Here is a 15881-nt window from a genome sequence, read left to right as displayed (position 1 = left end):
GAGGTTACTCTAACAACAAGTCTCAGTGTGAGTGAGATGCTTAAAAATGAAGTCAGAGGAAGCAAAATGCTGTTTAAAAAAAAAAAAAAAAAATTTCCATGGAGACATCTTGGCTGTATTTTCCTGCTGGACATGTTGGATTTTGAAATAGTGCTTCTCAAAGTTGATGTGTGCCTGACTTGAAGATTTTGTTTGTTTATTCTATTTATCTATGGTAAGGCAATGGTTGACTGGTTTTATCATTATTTTTTTCCATGTTAGTCATGCAAATTGCTGATAAAATGTAAACTCTGTACTTTAGTCTTTTTGTTGTTGTTTTTCTGAGACTGCTCTCACACACACAGATAGTTTGTCACTTATGGTCCTAAAATTAAAGTTACTGATTGGTTACCACGGAAAGACTGGAATGAAACATTTTGAAGGGTGTTGCAGTTCTTTAATAAATGTGGCCAAAATTGATCTTGTATAAAAATATGTTACAAATCCTTAATTTCAGTCTGAGTGCGCACAAGACAGGCTTTTATGACGTTATTATATTCTGTAGCCTATTTAAAATGATGTTGAAAATAAGAAATTAGTCCAAAGAATGAGAACATAAGGAAATTTAAGATAAAATGTTGACCGTTTCAGTCATGGTTTTATTGCCTGACCTCTTTAAAGAATGATTACATAGTCAATGTTGCCTTTCCACTTCATCTCTACTGTGTATTGAACAACTGGCCATGACCCCCAGCAGCTCCCAAAGACCTGTGGGGTCAAAAGACCTCAGCTTGCAGAGGTTTCTGCAGCAATACCTCGAGACACAATGACTGTTTAAGCACTTGATGCTCTGTGACTGCCTGAGTCATCGGTGAAGCTAAAACATCAGTGAGATCATCCAAACAGAACGACCAGGAAGAATTATGGAGACAAAAACTGAAGGAGGACGTGGGCACTGAGTGCTCAGCCACAATTAAGAGTACTTCGGCTCAGGTGAGGTGCTGCGTGTGCACTTTGCTTGCCCATGAATGTTTCTCAGCAATTTAACCCCAGCTGTCTGCTCCTCCTCCAACACGGAGTCATGATGGCTTTTTGACAGCAGAGCAGGAAGACGAATGCCCCTGTCCTGTTGAAACATTCATGAACCCTTATGACCCTCTACTCCACCTAATGTACCCTAACAGGCCTTTATGGCTTCTTTCTAGCCTAGCATCACCTTAGTGCTGCTTCCCGGCATCTAAGTTCTTAACACCCTGCCAGCACTGCTCTTTTACATCCTCACAATCGGTAAGCTTTCCTGAGCTAACCAAGTACTGCCACATAGAGATTTACCATCCACTAAATCAAGCAGCAATTTCAGAGCCATGCAAAAGTATTCACACACCTGCAAACCTTCAAACAAATGAATGTTTGTCTAAGCCGAGATCTCAAGCAAAACAGCTTGCAGGCCCATGGTCAATGGTTGTTTCTGATATGGACAACCACCCAGGGCAGCATCCTGTGGGGGCAGCAGGAGTGCCACACATGGCTTTACATATATGTACTACTTTCTGTTGTTCTTATAGTAACATGAGAAAAAGTAAAATCCTTTAATAGTGACCTATGTTTTCAGTGAACTGGAAATGGCACCAGGAAATGTTTCAGCTTTCTTACCTATTCCCAATCTTCCAGGTTTGTGTTGTGTGCATTTTACTTCACATGTGGTCATAGACCCTCTTTGTAATCTGATTCCAAGGGGATTTATTGATCTATTAAGATTGTTTCTTTGAAGAAGAAAAAAAATCCCCATTAGGGTTAAAGGTTTGACAGTAGATATCAACATCCCTCAGTGTTTTTTTGCATATTTCTATGCATCAGGTAATCCAGACAGTGAAGAGAAATTCTGGGTTTGGAGAAAGAAGTATGTGACCTGGAATAGTTGCTGTTTAACTATCAGAAACCAAGAAAAAGCTCATTTTAAGTGACTGGTCATAATTGAGCAAAATGTCATCTTCTTGTTGTTGTCCAATGTGCTCTGTTTGTGTCCACCCTGTGTGTGTGTCCACAGGAAAGTTTTTCTCGAACAGTGTGTTTTTATTACTCTGCTGGCCTCCCCACTGTGTTTACCTCTCTGTGGTTCAAAAAAATGCCATATGCTAAATGGGTTTGTGTTACAGTTCGGGTTTCAGGGCGGACCATCGGCCCCACACAAACTGTGGCATCAATCAGAATGGATATCCAAGCTATAGCAAAGCTATAAAGTGGAGCTCCATTGATCTGTTTATGCTTTTTTTAACAATCTCCAACACATGAGATTCATCTTGGCCACAGACAATCTCCTGATGGTCATTGATTCATCCGGTAACACCAGAACAATTAATTAGGGAGGCGGGAGGCAAAAAGTCCTTATTGAGGCACCAGCCATTCCTTCATAGCAAGACATTTCCATAATTAATGTTTGGTAAAATAGATCAGTTTTTTTTGTTTGTTTTTTTACAGTGAGACATAAACAATACATCTCAGGTCATTATTGGCATAGGTAATAGAAGTCACAGAAAATGGCTCAGAATACGATAAGAGTCGGTCTTCAGCTTTGACAAAGTGCTTTTAATGAGAAGAAAACTGCAGAGGCAGCAAGAATTTAACTCCAGACTTTGTTTCTGATGGGAACACAGTGCCTCATGAGGTTGAGCATTGCATTGCAGCATGAACCTTTCTCACTAATCTTGCCTTAAGTGATTTGTGAAGGATGCATTGAGCTGAACATGCATTATTCTAGAGATCCAGCTATGCTGTTGCAACACAAAATAATTTCACATGTCTAATGCTTTTCAAGATATCTACAACGGGCTGCAGAATGCTTTTATTTGGCCAAATCATAAAATAGTGGTATTGTTGAAATGTACATTTAAAAGTTTATTTTTATTTTTTTTTATTTAGTGACAGTTTATAATTTGAAGGAGAGAAGGCACAAGATTTCCAGATTTTGTTGTGCATTCTTTAAGAAGTTGGTGTCTGGTGCGAGGGACAGTAATGTCATTGTTATACCATTGGAGTGTTTCACTGAATTTAAGCTTTTTAAAGTCAAATTTGCTATTTTGTGGATTTTCAACAGCATTTTAATTCTTACGCTAATATTCTTTGATGTTGAGTGTAAAAATCAGACTTATGAGGCAAAAATATAAACCACACTTGAAAATCCTTCCTCTTCATAAATATTTAATATATTTATAGAAGTGGCTTCGGTAACAAAGATATCTCAACAGCACCATGGCATGACCCAACCTCCTGTGAACCTTACTACACAAAATGTTTAACAAGACATTGACTACATCACTGAACTTCCAAAAATGTTCACTTCTATTCCCAGTTATTCTTGAAATTAGACAATTCTAGGCTAATTTTAGGCTTGAATTTGATCTTAACACAAATAAAATTTTAGGTGAGAGGCTAATCTATCCCCTAAGAACTGTTAAGTATTGTCCTACAAGCCTGAAACAAATATCACTGTTTTATTTGCATTCTCCTCTATTTGGTGACATTCTAATGTGCCACCTTGATTCTTGAAATGAGCATCCCATCCTCGGTGCTGGATGCTGTTTGGAGTGCATGCTAAGAGAGGCTAAACTGAAGCATCTCAAGAGTTTAGGTTTGTTTACAGCAAAACTAAGTCTTAATTTCATTAATTATTGCAAATCAAGAAAATCAGTATAATCAGGAGTTCACACAATGAAAACCAACCAGTCAATAAACATTCACAGTAGCATGACATTAGCCCCCATCCTCACCCTATTTTAGAATCGGGTCTCCTGCCTTTTCGACTTGCTCTTCTGCCATATTTGCTACGGAAGCTCCAGCAGTAGCAGATCAATGTTTCTGAAACAGAGCCGGAACACAGTCATGTTAATGGGACACACATCAACTTTGAGGGCTCTTCCCAGCAGACCAGCCCACCACTGCACTCGTACATTCTCCAAACAGCATCCAGCACCGAGGAGGTAGAAGTCCTTAAGCGCCGTTCTACAGCCAGACCAGCTTTAGCAGCTCATAAAGGCTCGCATTATGAAACCAGGTTCATTAATGACCCCTTCTCTCTTCAAAAAACCCCCAAAAACAAACAAAAAGCACAGCGATTGTTCTTGGGCCTTACAGCAGCAGGAAGGGAACGTCATATGATCTGCAACATCTCTGTGACGGGAAGCTTTTCTTCAGTGGGCAGGAAAAATTAATCAAATACTCATTTCCGTCTTGAGTCTTTTAGGAGATTTTTCTATCCGTGTTACTCACCAAAACAAATCGATACTGACACCTATTACGATAATAATTTGGCATGAAAAATCATATACGTGGAAATGTGATGAGGAAAACGTCTTTTCTTGTGGCTCCAGAATACATTACAGAAATGATGAGTTGGAATTCTGCCTTCGAATCTGTTTACAGTTCACACATGCTGAGTGCTAACTCAGATCCCAAATTAGTTCCTCTTTAATAAAGGTTATGGTGAAGCTGAAAGCCCTTCCCAGGGGGAAAGGTTTATATGCATACTGTCATAAGGCCTATAGCTAGAGGTCAAAAATCTTGATTTTGACTTTTACTACTTTTTGCCATAGCAATTATAGAATTAAAAATATATATATATCTGGAATTTAATTTTATGGGTGAAAAAAGGAAATCAAACGATGTACTTTTCCAGAATTTTCAGGACTGTGCTCATAAATTGCACATGGTTTCCATCCATATTCCCCATCTGTAAGAATAGTGCATGTTTTGATGCATTCTGCTTGTTTTGACTGAGTAGTGACTTGGATAGCCAGGACAGTGCAGTTGCATTCAGTGTGAACTTTTACTTATTTTGCTTACTCAAACAGCTTTTGTCCCTTCCAAGTGATCAGATTTCCTGCTTTTTTGCTTTGGGGTTGGAAATAATGATGAGGCATAGACAAGGGGCCTGCATCCTGAGGTGGCAAATGGCACAACGCCAAAAACACAAAGAATTTTTTTTTATTAGAGTAAAGAAACTGTCTTTGAAATTTTTTTTTTTTGCTATTCTAAAACCTAATATGTGATTCTTTGACTTTATCTGTATATTTAATTTTTTTTTCATTTGTCAAAGGAGATTTGGAGCTTTAGACAAATTTTATTTAAAAAATGCAACAAGAGAAATGGTTCTTGATTATGAAAGCTGTCGACCTCTGTTTGGACTGTTCTACAGGTGCATGCATAGGGAACCAAAATGCTCCTGAAGGCTCAGGCTGAATGTTTATGTGAATTTTCTAATTCCTATTCAAGAAGATAAATTTTTATTAGAATAAAATAAGTTTTGCAAAATGTACACATTTGGGTCTTGACTCTGGAAATAATGGTGACGGCATAGATGAGGGCTTTTGCTCTTCTTTCTGTAGTTTTTAGACAAATAAAAATTATTAGAGAAACTTGGGATTTAAAATGCTTGTGAATGTTTATGAACTTAAGCCTTGTTTTTAAGTAAACTTGGCTTGCACAGCTACAAAATACACTCTCTTGTCCCTGTTACTGGGTACTATTCAGCAAATCCCTGTCTAGTATTAGTCACACACTCTAATCATCATCTGCGTTGATTTCTATCCAGCTCCCAGGACGGAGGCCAGCAGCACAGCAGTTTCCTCCTGTGTCCTTGCTGCGTTCGGGCCCAGCGCCTTATTGATCTCAACAAGTAAGTTAATAAGCTTTGGACTCATTCATCAGCAGGGTAGAGACTGGAACTGCACACGGCAGGCTTAATCAAGTCATCGGTGCCCGCCAAGCATGAACACGGTAATTAAAGGAAGAGGGAACGTGAAAGACGAGGGAGAGAAGAGAGGAGCCAGGGGTCTGCACGGTTCACCTCAGTGTAAGATAGAGAACCCGAGCACTCCATTTATAAAGTACAGATTTATGAAGACGGTGGTTGAGGGATGACGAGGTTACAGTCATCACTCTGTCTTTCTCTTTTTGCCTTGCATCGCTCTCGCATTAATCCGGCCTGAGTTAATCAGCTGCTGAAATACAGCCGGCCACTCGGTCCAAACAGCAGCCTGAAAACAGGCAATTCATCCCGCTCTAAGAAGGCCACCACATAAACACGTAAACAAGATAAAGAACCCACCCAACACCACCCTCGCTTGTTGAGGAAGGTCACTGCCCCCATCATCTTCCTCAATATTTTCCCTGTCAAAACAGACGTACCTTGTGAAACAGAAATTACAAGCTCTTTTAGTGTTCTTGGATTTATTTCATTTCATTTATCTTAGTGGGGACTCCTGGCCACATTTATTTTCACCCCCTGGTAAAGATGTGTAAAATAAATTCTTCATCAGCAGTTCATCTTCGCGCAAGGTTGGAGGAGGGATATTTTCAGTTTTTCTCAATCATCTAGAGTCGTGGGTCTTCAGATGCGCTCTTCTTTTCATCTCTTAAGGCTTGGCTCGTTATCGTATCTTTCAGCAGAATAATAATCCGAAACATACGACAATTGCCATCTCAGTCCTCAGACTTATTTTCCTTTTAGTGTCAAAATCCACCAGATTTCTGTTTTACTTTGTCCAGTGATTTAAAATGGTACAGATGCCGTGAAGTTGATCGAAGTTCCCGGGGCCTTTGGAAGAGACAGATGCACGACATGACTTATACTCCACCATACCTCAAATTGGTCAAGTTTCCATCAGTAATTAGCCTTGTGACATCAGATAAAGAGTGTGATTGAAAGAATTTGCAAAAGATTTTTAGTATTTACATCAATTCCATCCATCCATTTTCTTACACCCTTCTTCCCTAATGGGGTCGGGAGGGTTGCTGGTGCCTATCTCAAGCTGCGTCCCGGGCGAGAGGCGGGGTACACCCTGGACAGGTCGCCAGTCTGTTGCAGTTTACATCAATTCACCCAGCTTTGGTAGCTTAATTACAAATTTGCTATTGGCCTCTGTTGAGCTGCATTTTGTGGCACAGAAAGACAATCTTTCATCTTAATGCATGCTTTCTATACCCACGAAAACCTGTGGGTATAGAAGTTATGCAAACGCATAATGTACAAGCGGACTTCTTCTCTCAGGTGTCCTCTTCTCCCCTGTGGCCCATTAGCCTTGAACCTGACCATTAGACTGGCCCTTCAGCTTGTGCAGCACACATCTAATGAAGGCAGCTCCCAGATTGAGTGTCCATTAATTGTGACTATTATTGTCCTGTAACCAATCTTAGGTCTGAATGCAGAGCTTAGATTTGGAGATGGTGTGTATGAGTGAGATCATCTGTATGACCCGTGTGGTTGCTGTGGTGAGGCAGCTGACAGGTACTGCTAGTATCACTCTGGGTCGCAGTGGAAATCTCCTCCTGGGTTCATCCACACGTATCCTCACTGACCTATGCAGAACTTCAGTCTTGCTTGAATAACTAAGTTATAATCTTCCTTGAAGTCGAAACAGAGACATGCGTTAAGTGCGACTGTAGCTTTATAAATGTTTAGCAATAAAACAGTCAATGGCATGAAAAAAAATTTCTCTTTACCATTTGTTTTTTTTTTTTTTTTTTTTTGGATCAAACAAATGTTATTATTGAACATCCAAAAAGTAATTTTTTAATTATTTCATTTATTAAGGGGATGAAAGCTATTTAAACCAATCTGGCCATTTGCTCAAACATAATAATTTATTTTAACTTACTGTTAAACTGTGATCAGTTACATTTATTGGAAAACTGCGTTCAATTTTACCAGCCACACCCAAACCTGGAGTAAATAATGAACAGTTGCAAATCTTTTGTCCCTTAATAAATGAAATCAGCACTACATTTTGTATCTCCTTATCTGACATTGAAATATGAAACTGATAAAAGATATTAATAAAGGGGAAATACTTTTTATTTTGTCTCTTTAGTAGGTTTAACATAAATTAACAAGAAAGAAAAACACACCAAATATTCAGACCAGAAAAAAAGTGACTCAAAGTACTTTTTACTCTGATTCCTGTTCTTGTTTGGAAAATGTTTGCAAATTCTTAAACTTTTTGATTATGCGCTTTCATTCATTGAACTCTGTGTCTTTTACTTGAAGTTAAAGAATTTGGAGGTCATCTCCCACATTAGTAGTCCATCAAATGCAGCCATCCAACAGCATGATTCCACCATCACCATTCAAAATATTTCTTGTGACTAAATAGTTAAGTCCTCTCCGGAAAACATTCGACTTGCCCATGTGGGCATTTGGTATTTCTTATTCTACTATTTCTGACAAACTTCCTTTCATCGGAGGGTGACAGCTGGGGTCAGATGGTTGCAACTTCATCCCAACTGGTGTCGGCATTGCTTTTTGTTGTCTACTTACTCGGGTAGTGATGCATCATTCATGGCAGGATTGATATCTTCTGTTTCAGTTTTCTATGCATGTTCTTTATGCACATGCTGAGGGTTTAACTTCCTGTTAGGTTTGTGTTAACTGCGTCTGTGTCTCAGTTTAAGCTTCCCTTCCATCTCCGCTCTCTCTAATCACACAGTGCAGTGGACACTCTGAATGCTGATCCCCCTGTGGGACGCAAACAGACAACTGCAATCACAACCTGCCTCACTGCTCCTAATTATCACAGGGAAGACATTTCCCAGGGTGAGAAATGCGCACACAAAAGCAACATTGAGATGCCAAGAGTTCTGCAATGGAGCATGCTTTGGGTAGATTTTAATATGTGTGTGTGCGTGCGTGTGTGTGTTTTGAACTGGAGCACACTCCGACACTCACGGAGCAACTCAATTACTGCAGGACTCCTTCATAGATCTGTTGGCTTATCTGATGGCCAGATCGCCGGATCGATGCAGAGCAGCCACAGTGGGTGGATTTAAGCCTGCCGATCATCGATGTGGGGATCTGCAGAAGAGACGCAGCAGAGGTGGAAACCTGTCCAGGAGGCTGGCAGATCAAACGTCACCATGCAAGTGAGCGTTGTGAGCTTTTAGGAGAGATACGAGTTTGCAAGGCCTGTTCTGTCAGAGCACTTTACAGTAAAAAATAAATCACTTTGTGCTCATTTTGTCCCAGATCCTAATTGCCCAGTGTTCATTGATCTCTGTGTAATCATCGACAGAGCAATCTCTGAATGACTAGCAAGGGATTCAATTAAAGGCTCACGGTGCTGATGATTTCTTTTTTTCCATCCAGCTTGTATAACACCATCTCCCCCGATGCCTCCACAGTAACTTGCCCCAATTAATGGTTGGCTAATAAGTAAAACGAATCACCACTTGTTTCTCAGTCACAAAAAGGCCCGTGATTAGACCAGCGCTGGACACAAAGCAACACACTCCTCTGTTTGCATTGAAGTCTTGTATAAAACTTTGTCCCATTGTGCGCCGCACTTCCTGGCCCACGTCAGGCCTCCCTGTCACCAGGGGCTAATTGCACCCTTCTTTCCATCCCCTTTTGTGGTGCAGCACACTTTTGCTCCTCGCTGCTTCTCGGAGAGGTTTGAGAGTGGTTTTTATAGGGGGTGAGGAGGATGAGAATAATGAAGGAGCTGCCACGTGTGACCAACAATGAGATGTTGGGGATTATGGCGAGGACAAAGGGAGTGCAGTAATTAACACCACTCCTGTGCGTGTGTGTGTTTGAGCTGTGCATCAGGAGCAGAGGGGACCGCTCTGTTAGCAGCTGTGTCTAAGCGAGAAATTAGCAAGAGTGTGTGTGGTTACAGAAATAATTAATAAAGAAATAAAAACTATGAAATTTATGACTTTTATGTTTCTGCAATTCTAGATATTTAAAGTTTAGTTCTATGTATTGTGCAGACCATTATTTAATTTCTGCTTTATTGTGAAGACCTGATATCAAGCATCTTAACACTTTTTCAATTTCTCAATCAAATAAATAAAAAGAGAAAACACATTTGATGCAGGGTTTTGTTACGTCTATTTTATAAAATTTTCAGTAGTCCAAATAAATCTGGCATTATTATCTTTTGGGGGGTGGGAGATGTTATGAGGATCTAACTTTCATGAAGCTAAAGAATTTTTTTTTCAGGCAAAACATTTTTTTTGCTTCACCTTTTTTGAGCACCAGACCAAAAGATGGCATTTCTGGACCTGTTTATTTTTCTGTGCTTTGAGTTTTCACTTGCATTAAGAAGTCCAGTAAAAGACTAGGTTTAGTGCTGTGAAATTTGTCTTTATCTTTGAGCAAACGTGATAACATTTATGAAGCTAAACCATACTAATAAGTTATCCGATGCTGCTCTTAAGGAGACTTCCTCTGAAAATATTGCTGATATTATATGGATTCAAATAAAAATACACCCATAAGCATACATAAAACCAACAATATTTTCCTGGTAACCCTTGGTTGGTTGATCTATGCAGCAGTAGGTATATTTTGAACTATTTGGAGTAAAAAGAGCCTAGATTTGTGAGTCATTGATGTTCTCAATGAAAGTTTGCCAGGAAGGTGCAAGCTTTTTGTATTGTGAAAGATGTTTCAGAAAAATGTCCAAGCTGTCAAACCAGCAAAGCTTTCAGCTCGAGCTAATTATTTCCACTGAATGGCTGCCCTTCCTTTCATCCCTGATTCATCCATGTCTCCCTCTGTCTGTTTCTGTCCAGCCTTGTTTCCAGCTCAGGCTGATTAGCAGGAGTGGTCCTTTTACAGTGTGGTGGCGGGGTAATTAGTGGGATGAGCTCAGCAGAATCATCCTCTTCAGGGGTTAAGAAGGCACACAATCCAGCTCCCTTTGGCCTCTGAAGACCTAGGACCTGGCGTTCTGTATGTTAAGAGGAAAAAAGTCTTGACTTCTGAACAAATCTAGTATAGAGGAAAAGTCTGCACACTCCTCCCAGACGTCCCCAAAATACAAAATGCTTGAAAGTCACTTCAGGTGTTCAGAGGAACTGAAAGTTTTGAGCTAAAATGGCTTTCCTCTGAACAGATGCTAGAGCAGAACCTTTGTGGCCTAAGGGCCTGAAAACACACATACTTCAGTTTGCAGCTTAAGTCCTCTAAAGGGGCAATTATTTCATTCATATGGAGGTAATTGTCCCCCATGAATATGAAATGTTTGTCAGCCCCTCCTTTAACACCGAGTGCTGTGTGGATGCTTCTGAAGGACAAAAGCCCTGAAGCTATGGTCCATTTCCATTTGCTTCAAAGAAACTGCTTACAGTAAACTGAGGGTCTCTACTGACTCTCCTGATGCCCTTATCTACACTCTACAATAATGGACAATTACTGCTAACTGCTAAAAGTTGTCTATGTCTTCAGAAATAAGTTGCTATATGTAATTCTCTGCTTGAGAGGGTGTACTCGCATGCTTGAATAATTTAAAAGTTAAAGAAAGTAAAATTAGACTTTAATCTGTCTGGGGTTTTTTACAGCTACATTTTTATACATTAGAATATCATGAAATAATTTATTTTACTATTTAATTTAAAAAAGAAGTTGTAACATTGGGGAGACAAAAATAAACTTTTCAGAAGTCATTGCCTTTTTTTTCCTCCAGGATCCAACCATAATATAAGCTAAAAATGTTAATATTTTTTAAAGTGAAGGGACTAAACATAACAGGCTTGGAGTAGTTACTTTAACTTTCTATCATTCAGTTGTAGTTTAGCTTCACACACAGTTAAAAAGTACAGAAGCTGTTATTGTCAAAACAATTTACTAGCTAAGATTCAAGCCCATAACTTAGAAAAATTGCATGCTGCGCATGAGCATCAAATTGTACTCTACACCCAGCAATCAGTCCAAACATGGTAAAAAAAAAAACAAAACTTATTTTTGCTTTCTATTTTAAAAAGTATGGTGAGAAATAACTGAAATCTTTGAATGTGCTCTGAGCGGACAGATGAGTTTTAGGCAGTTGAGGAAAATGGAAGTGTAAAAATGTGATCTTTCTCCCTCACTTTTAGAAATTGGTGGAACAGCTGTCCACTTGCTCCATTGTTCAGGAACCGGCCTTGCAACATAAAACTAGCTAAAAGTGGCTTACAATGCAGCTTTGCTAACTAATCCACCTAGCAGTAAGAGATAAAACTACAAGGATGTTTTTGAAATAGCAGTTCCTTTAAGACCCTTTCATATTGACCCCTCTCAGATTAGCTTTGAAATTGAGTATTTGAGAGCAACTAATCTAGAGTCCTACTTGATGAGAACACCGAGTGTAATATAATACAGCTCGCAACTTTTCACCTTCCCTTCAGAAAACCTGAGCCATATGTTAAAATTGAACAATGTCCCCAAACTTCCAGTACCATTTTAAGTTAACATTTTGGGCTCTGGTTTTTCCTCGCTTCAAACACTTATGTTGAAATCATTTTCAGATAAATAAAAACTGATTAATTTATTCTGACATATCCAGACCACAGGGGAAAATATTCAGCCATTACCATCTTATTATCCTTCCTAATCAAAGCTGTATGCTATCAGAGATAAGATCCCCATGGGGAAGGGAGCTGTTGGGCTCTTTTCTTTACAAGGCACATATTTGTTAATGTCCCCATGATTTATTAGGAAAGGGACATTCAGTCTGCCTTTGTCATGGAGAAACTTGTGCATGAGCATGCTCACTGGGTGACCCGAGTGCCGAGAGGAGAAAGAAGGAAGGAAGAAGAAGGGGGGAGTGATGTTTTTAGCATAAGCATGGGAACCAATCTGCTAAGATTGCTCTGCACATCAGGGGGTCTTCTACAGACTTGCACTTTACCAGGGGTCTTTATTTTGGATCCCTCGCCCCGTTTTCCTCACAATTACTACACCACCTTAATGTCCTGATCCACTTGTTTCATTCATATGCGTCAGCGGCGAGGTTTCCAGCTGCAAGCCCCTCTGAATGGTTAAACTAATAAAGGGTGTAGCACCAGCTACAGACCAGGGAGGCAGCGCCAGAATGTTCACTTAGGAGGGAGACACAAAGAGGACGGTTGAGTTTAAAAGGATTCCTCTGCTGTAAACAGATTGTGAGAAAACAGTACTGCCCAGGGTTGTAGCTCAAGCATAGAGTCATATGTCTCTAAGTGCTGTTGTAAAGCCATTAGCTGATGAAACTGTGCAATTATTTCTTATTCCTTATTTCTGCACATTTTCAATAAAATACCACAGCAAGTGATTTCTTAAAATAAAGGGCCCAGGAGAGTGGACGGATGTCTAGGAAGAAGCGTCATCGTCATCACTCTGGACTTCCAGTTACAGATGCAAACGCCTCAATATCTGTCATGTTTATATGTTCCCGTATTCTATAAGGGATGGGTATAATGGTCAAGGCTACAGAGTCTACAGGAATCAGGCTGAGCTGTGGATGATGGGGGATGGGACTTTCATCAACATACATGTCTGTGTGAGTTTCTGTTTTATTTCCTTCTGCTCCACAAACATGGCGAGCACAGACACAAAGCTTCATTAATGATTCCTGTAATGTCGATCGTGCTATGATGGCTAACAGGAAAGGTGTGGGACAGAGGAGAGACATTTCAAGGTTGTCAGATGTATTGAGGGCCAGCCCATTGTGAAAATGAAGATAATTTTGTCTCTTGTATTACTTGAATCAAATGTTTTCATATATTCTTCCACAATAGTTTGGTCAAGAATTTGGTACATTTCTCCAAACACAATTAATGTGACTGAACCTGGTTTGCAGGCTGCCTTACTCAGACACGGTTTCTGTTCACAGGTTTTCTATGAGGTTAAGCTCAGCACTTTGACATAGCCTCTCCAAAACATAATCAGTGAACCTTCCCTCAGTTGTCATATCAATGAGGGATTTTAGGAAATTAAATAGATCCTCAGAGTGCTGATTGAATAACAGCTAGTCAGATGTATCATGTGTTTAAGTTGACTTTAGCTTTTTAAATCAACTCAAAATGAAAATGTTTATATCGGCTCAATACAACAAGCATGACAGATATTTACAATCCACAATCTCACACCTTTGGTGCTGTTTCCTCCAGCGGGCTTCCAGCTGAAGTTGTCAATCTGCAGGTCAGATTTAGCTCACCAGCATGTCTAGCTATGCCAGAAACAAAGTCAATTTATGTATTTAGCATCAACAGTGTTGAGGGATTGTAGATGGTATGTCCCTGTGCTAAGGTTCCTCATTTTACTGGCTTCTTCACATCCACCATATTATAGGATGTATTGTTAGAGTTCATAAACTTCACACAGCTGTACCTCAGAAAAGTCTGAACCAACACTTCAAGCCATGTTATCACTTGTTCGCTGGTCTACGGTCAGTGTCCATTTAGAAAGCTGGTTTTACTCAAACTTTAACTTATTGACAAATGTCTTAAGATGTTACAACAACAATTATTATGAAATATGCTTTTAATCAAACCTACATTTTGAGTTGATATTTTGTCATTGCTCTGTTGTAATATTCTAATTTTAAATATTGTATTTTCAGCGGCTGTAAATGGAATAGTATCATAATAAAACGAGTAAAGGGTTAAAAACTTCAGTTTGTGAGTAATTAATCTGTCAAGTGTTGCTGTACCGTGTCATATTGCCTATGGTATCAGTCCTCATCATTGTTGGCACGGAGCGCCATCAACTGGTCACATCAGATAACTGCTATTCATTTAGCAGATTGTTATTGCATAAACTTAAACACTAGAGGTCAGTGTTGTACTTGTGTCGTCAGAATCAGAAAATGATGGGTGGGTTTTAAAGCTTCATTGCTTCTTCCATACATCTCATACATCCCCGCGGCAGCAGCTCATGTTACAGTTCTATTTCTCGTACCTGGTTGTACTTTAATGAAGACTGGATCATAAAACTCGCAGGAAAGGTGTGGGACAGAGGAGAGAGACATACCCAGTTTAACAAAAAACAATCCATTTCTGCATCAAACCAGCCAAGCAATATGGGTATGTTTGCTTCTGACTCTGGTGAATGGTACAAACTGTTTTACTGCCTCTCCAAAAGGTTTTTATGAATTTTACATCTGTAGAAATAATACAGAAATAACAAGGAAATTACTCAGTTTGACACGCTGACTTAATCAAATGTTTTGCAAGAACTGTTAGAAATGTTTCAGTAGTTGGCATTTTCCCCCACATCAGAATAATTTCTGAGAAGACATGGACACATTAACCTTTAAAAAAATCTCCACATGCCATCTGTGAGCTCTCCATATGCTCCCAGAGCTTTTCAGAAAGGCCACAAGTCAGCTAAATGTCTCAAGGTTTTTCTCTCCGAATCAGTGGCCTTTAGTTCTCAAAAACAAAATCTGCTTCAGGATGAGGAATCAGAGGTTTATGGGCCCGCAAAAACTACAGATCCACAAGGTCTAATGTCATTAAAACAGTAAAACATAATTAGAAATCTTCCAAATTACACAAATGTCACATTAACAATTCTAAAAGCAGAATAATTTAATCATCCTTTTCTCAATCGGCTTTATAAAGGTCATCTGTTCTGACACTAATTGCACGTGCAAGTATTTAGAGATATAGCAAGAATTTAGAATTAGAAACAAGATTAGGAACCCCAATGTTGTGTGTATGAGTATCAGGGGAGCAAGGGAGACCTTAGTTGCCTTAGTTGCACCATTATCCTATTTGTGTTGCAATAATATCACCACAGCAGTGATGCGGTGTGAGAAGCGGCAAACTAACTGCTCATGCCTCTGGATGCTGAAACGCCTCCTTTGGGGGTTGTGGTATACATGAATCCATTTTGTGCTGTTAGCCTGATGACAACTTGCTGAGCGAAAGTCTCAAAAGCCTTGAGATGGATCGAGATATTTTTCATTGTTTCCCCACTACTGAGTGGAATGAAACACAAACTGGCTTGTAAAAAGGAAGTGAAGGATGGAAAAATTAGGTGTTTGTGTGGGAACGCCCTGAAATGTTGTTCCCTCAAATGTCATATTTTATTAAAACAATATTTTATTTCATTGTGATTTTATGTGAGAACAAGACAAAGTAACAAGCACAGTAATTGTGAA

The 15881-nt window shown here is 39.5% G+C and overlaps 1 protein-coding gene across 2 annotated transcripts in view; it reads left to right on the top strand.

The window, feature by feature from the left end:
- LOC122824553 (solute carrier organic anion transporter family member 5A1) overlaps window positions 1-15881 on the top strand; it is a 61075-nt gene that overhangs the window by 2893 nt on the left and 42301 nt on the right. The window contains exon 2 of one of the 2 annotated variants that reach the window (XM_044105352.1): window positions 5567-5650. The exons of the other annotated variant lie outside the window; for it this stretch is intronic. Coding sequence (XP_043961287.1) covers window positions 5567-5650 — 84 coding nt within the window. The remainder of the gene's footprint in view (window positions 1-5566; window positions 5651-15881) is intronic. 2 annotated transcript variants of the gene reach the window in all.

Source organism: Gambusia affinis, linkage group LG21, assembly GCF_019740435.1.
Source record: "Gambusia affinis linkage group LG21, SWU_Gaff_1.0, whole genome shotgun sequence".
NCBI classification, from domain to species: domain Eukaryota; kingdom Metazoa; phylum Chordata; class Actinopteri; order Cyprinodontiformes; family Poeciliidae; genus Gambusia; species Gambusia affinis.
This window is presented reverse-complemented; position numbering and strand designations above follow the sequence as displayed.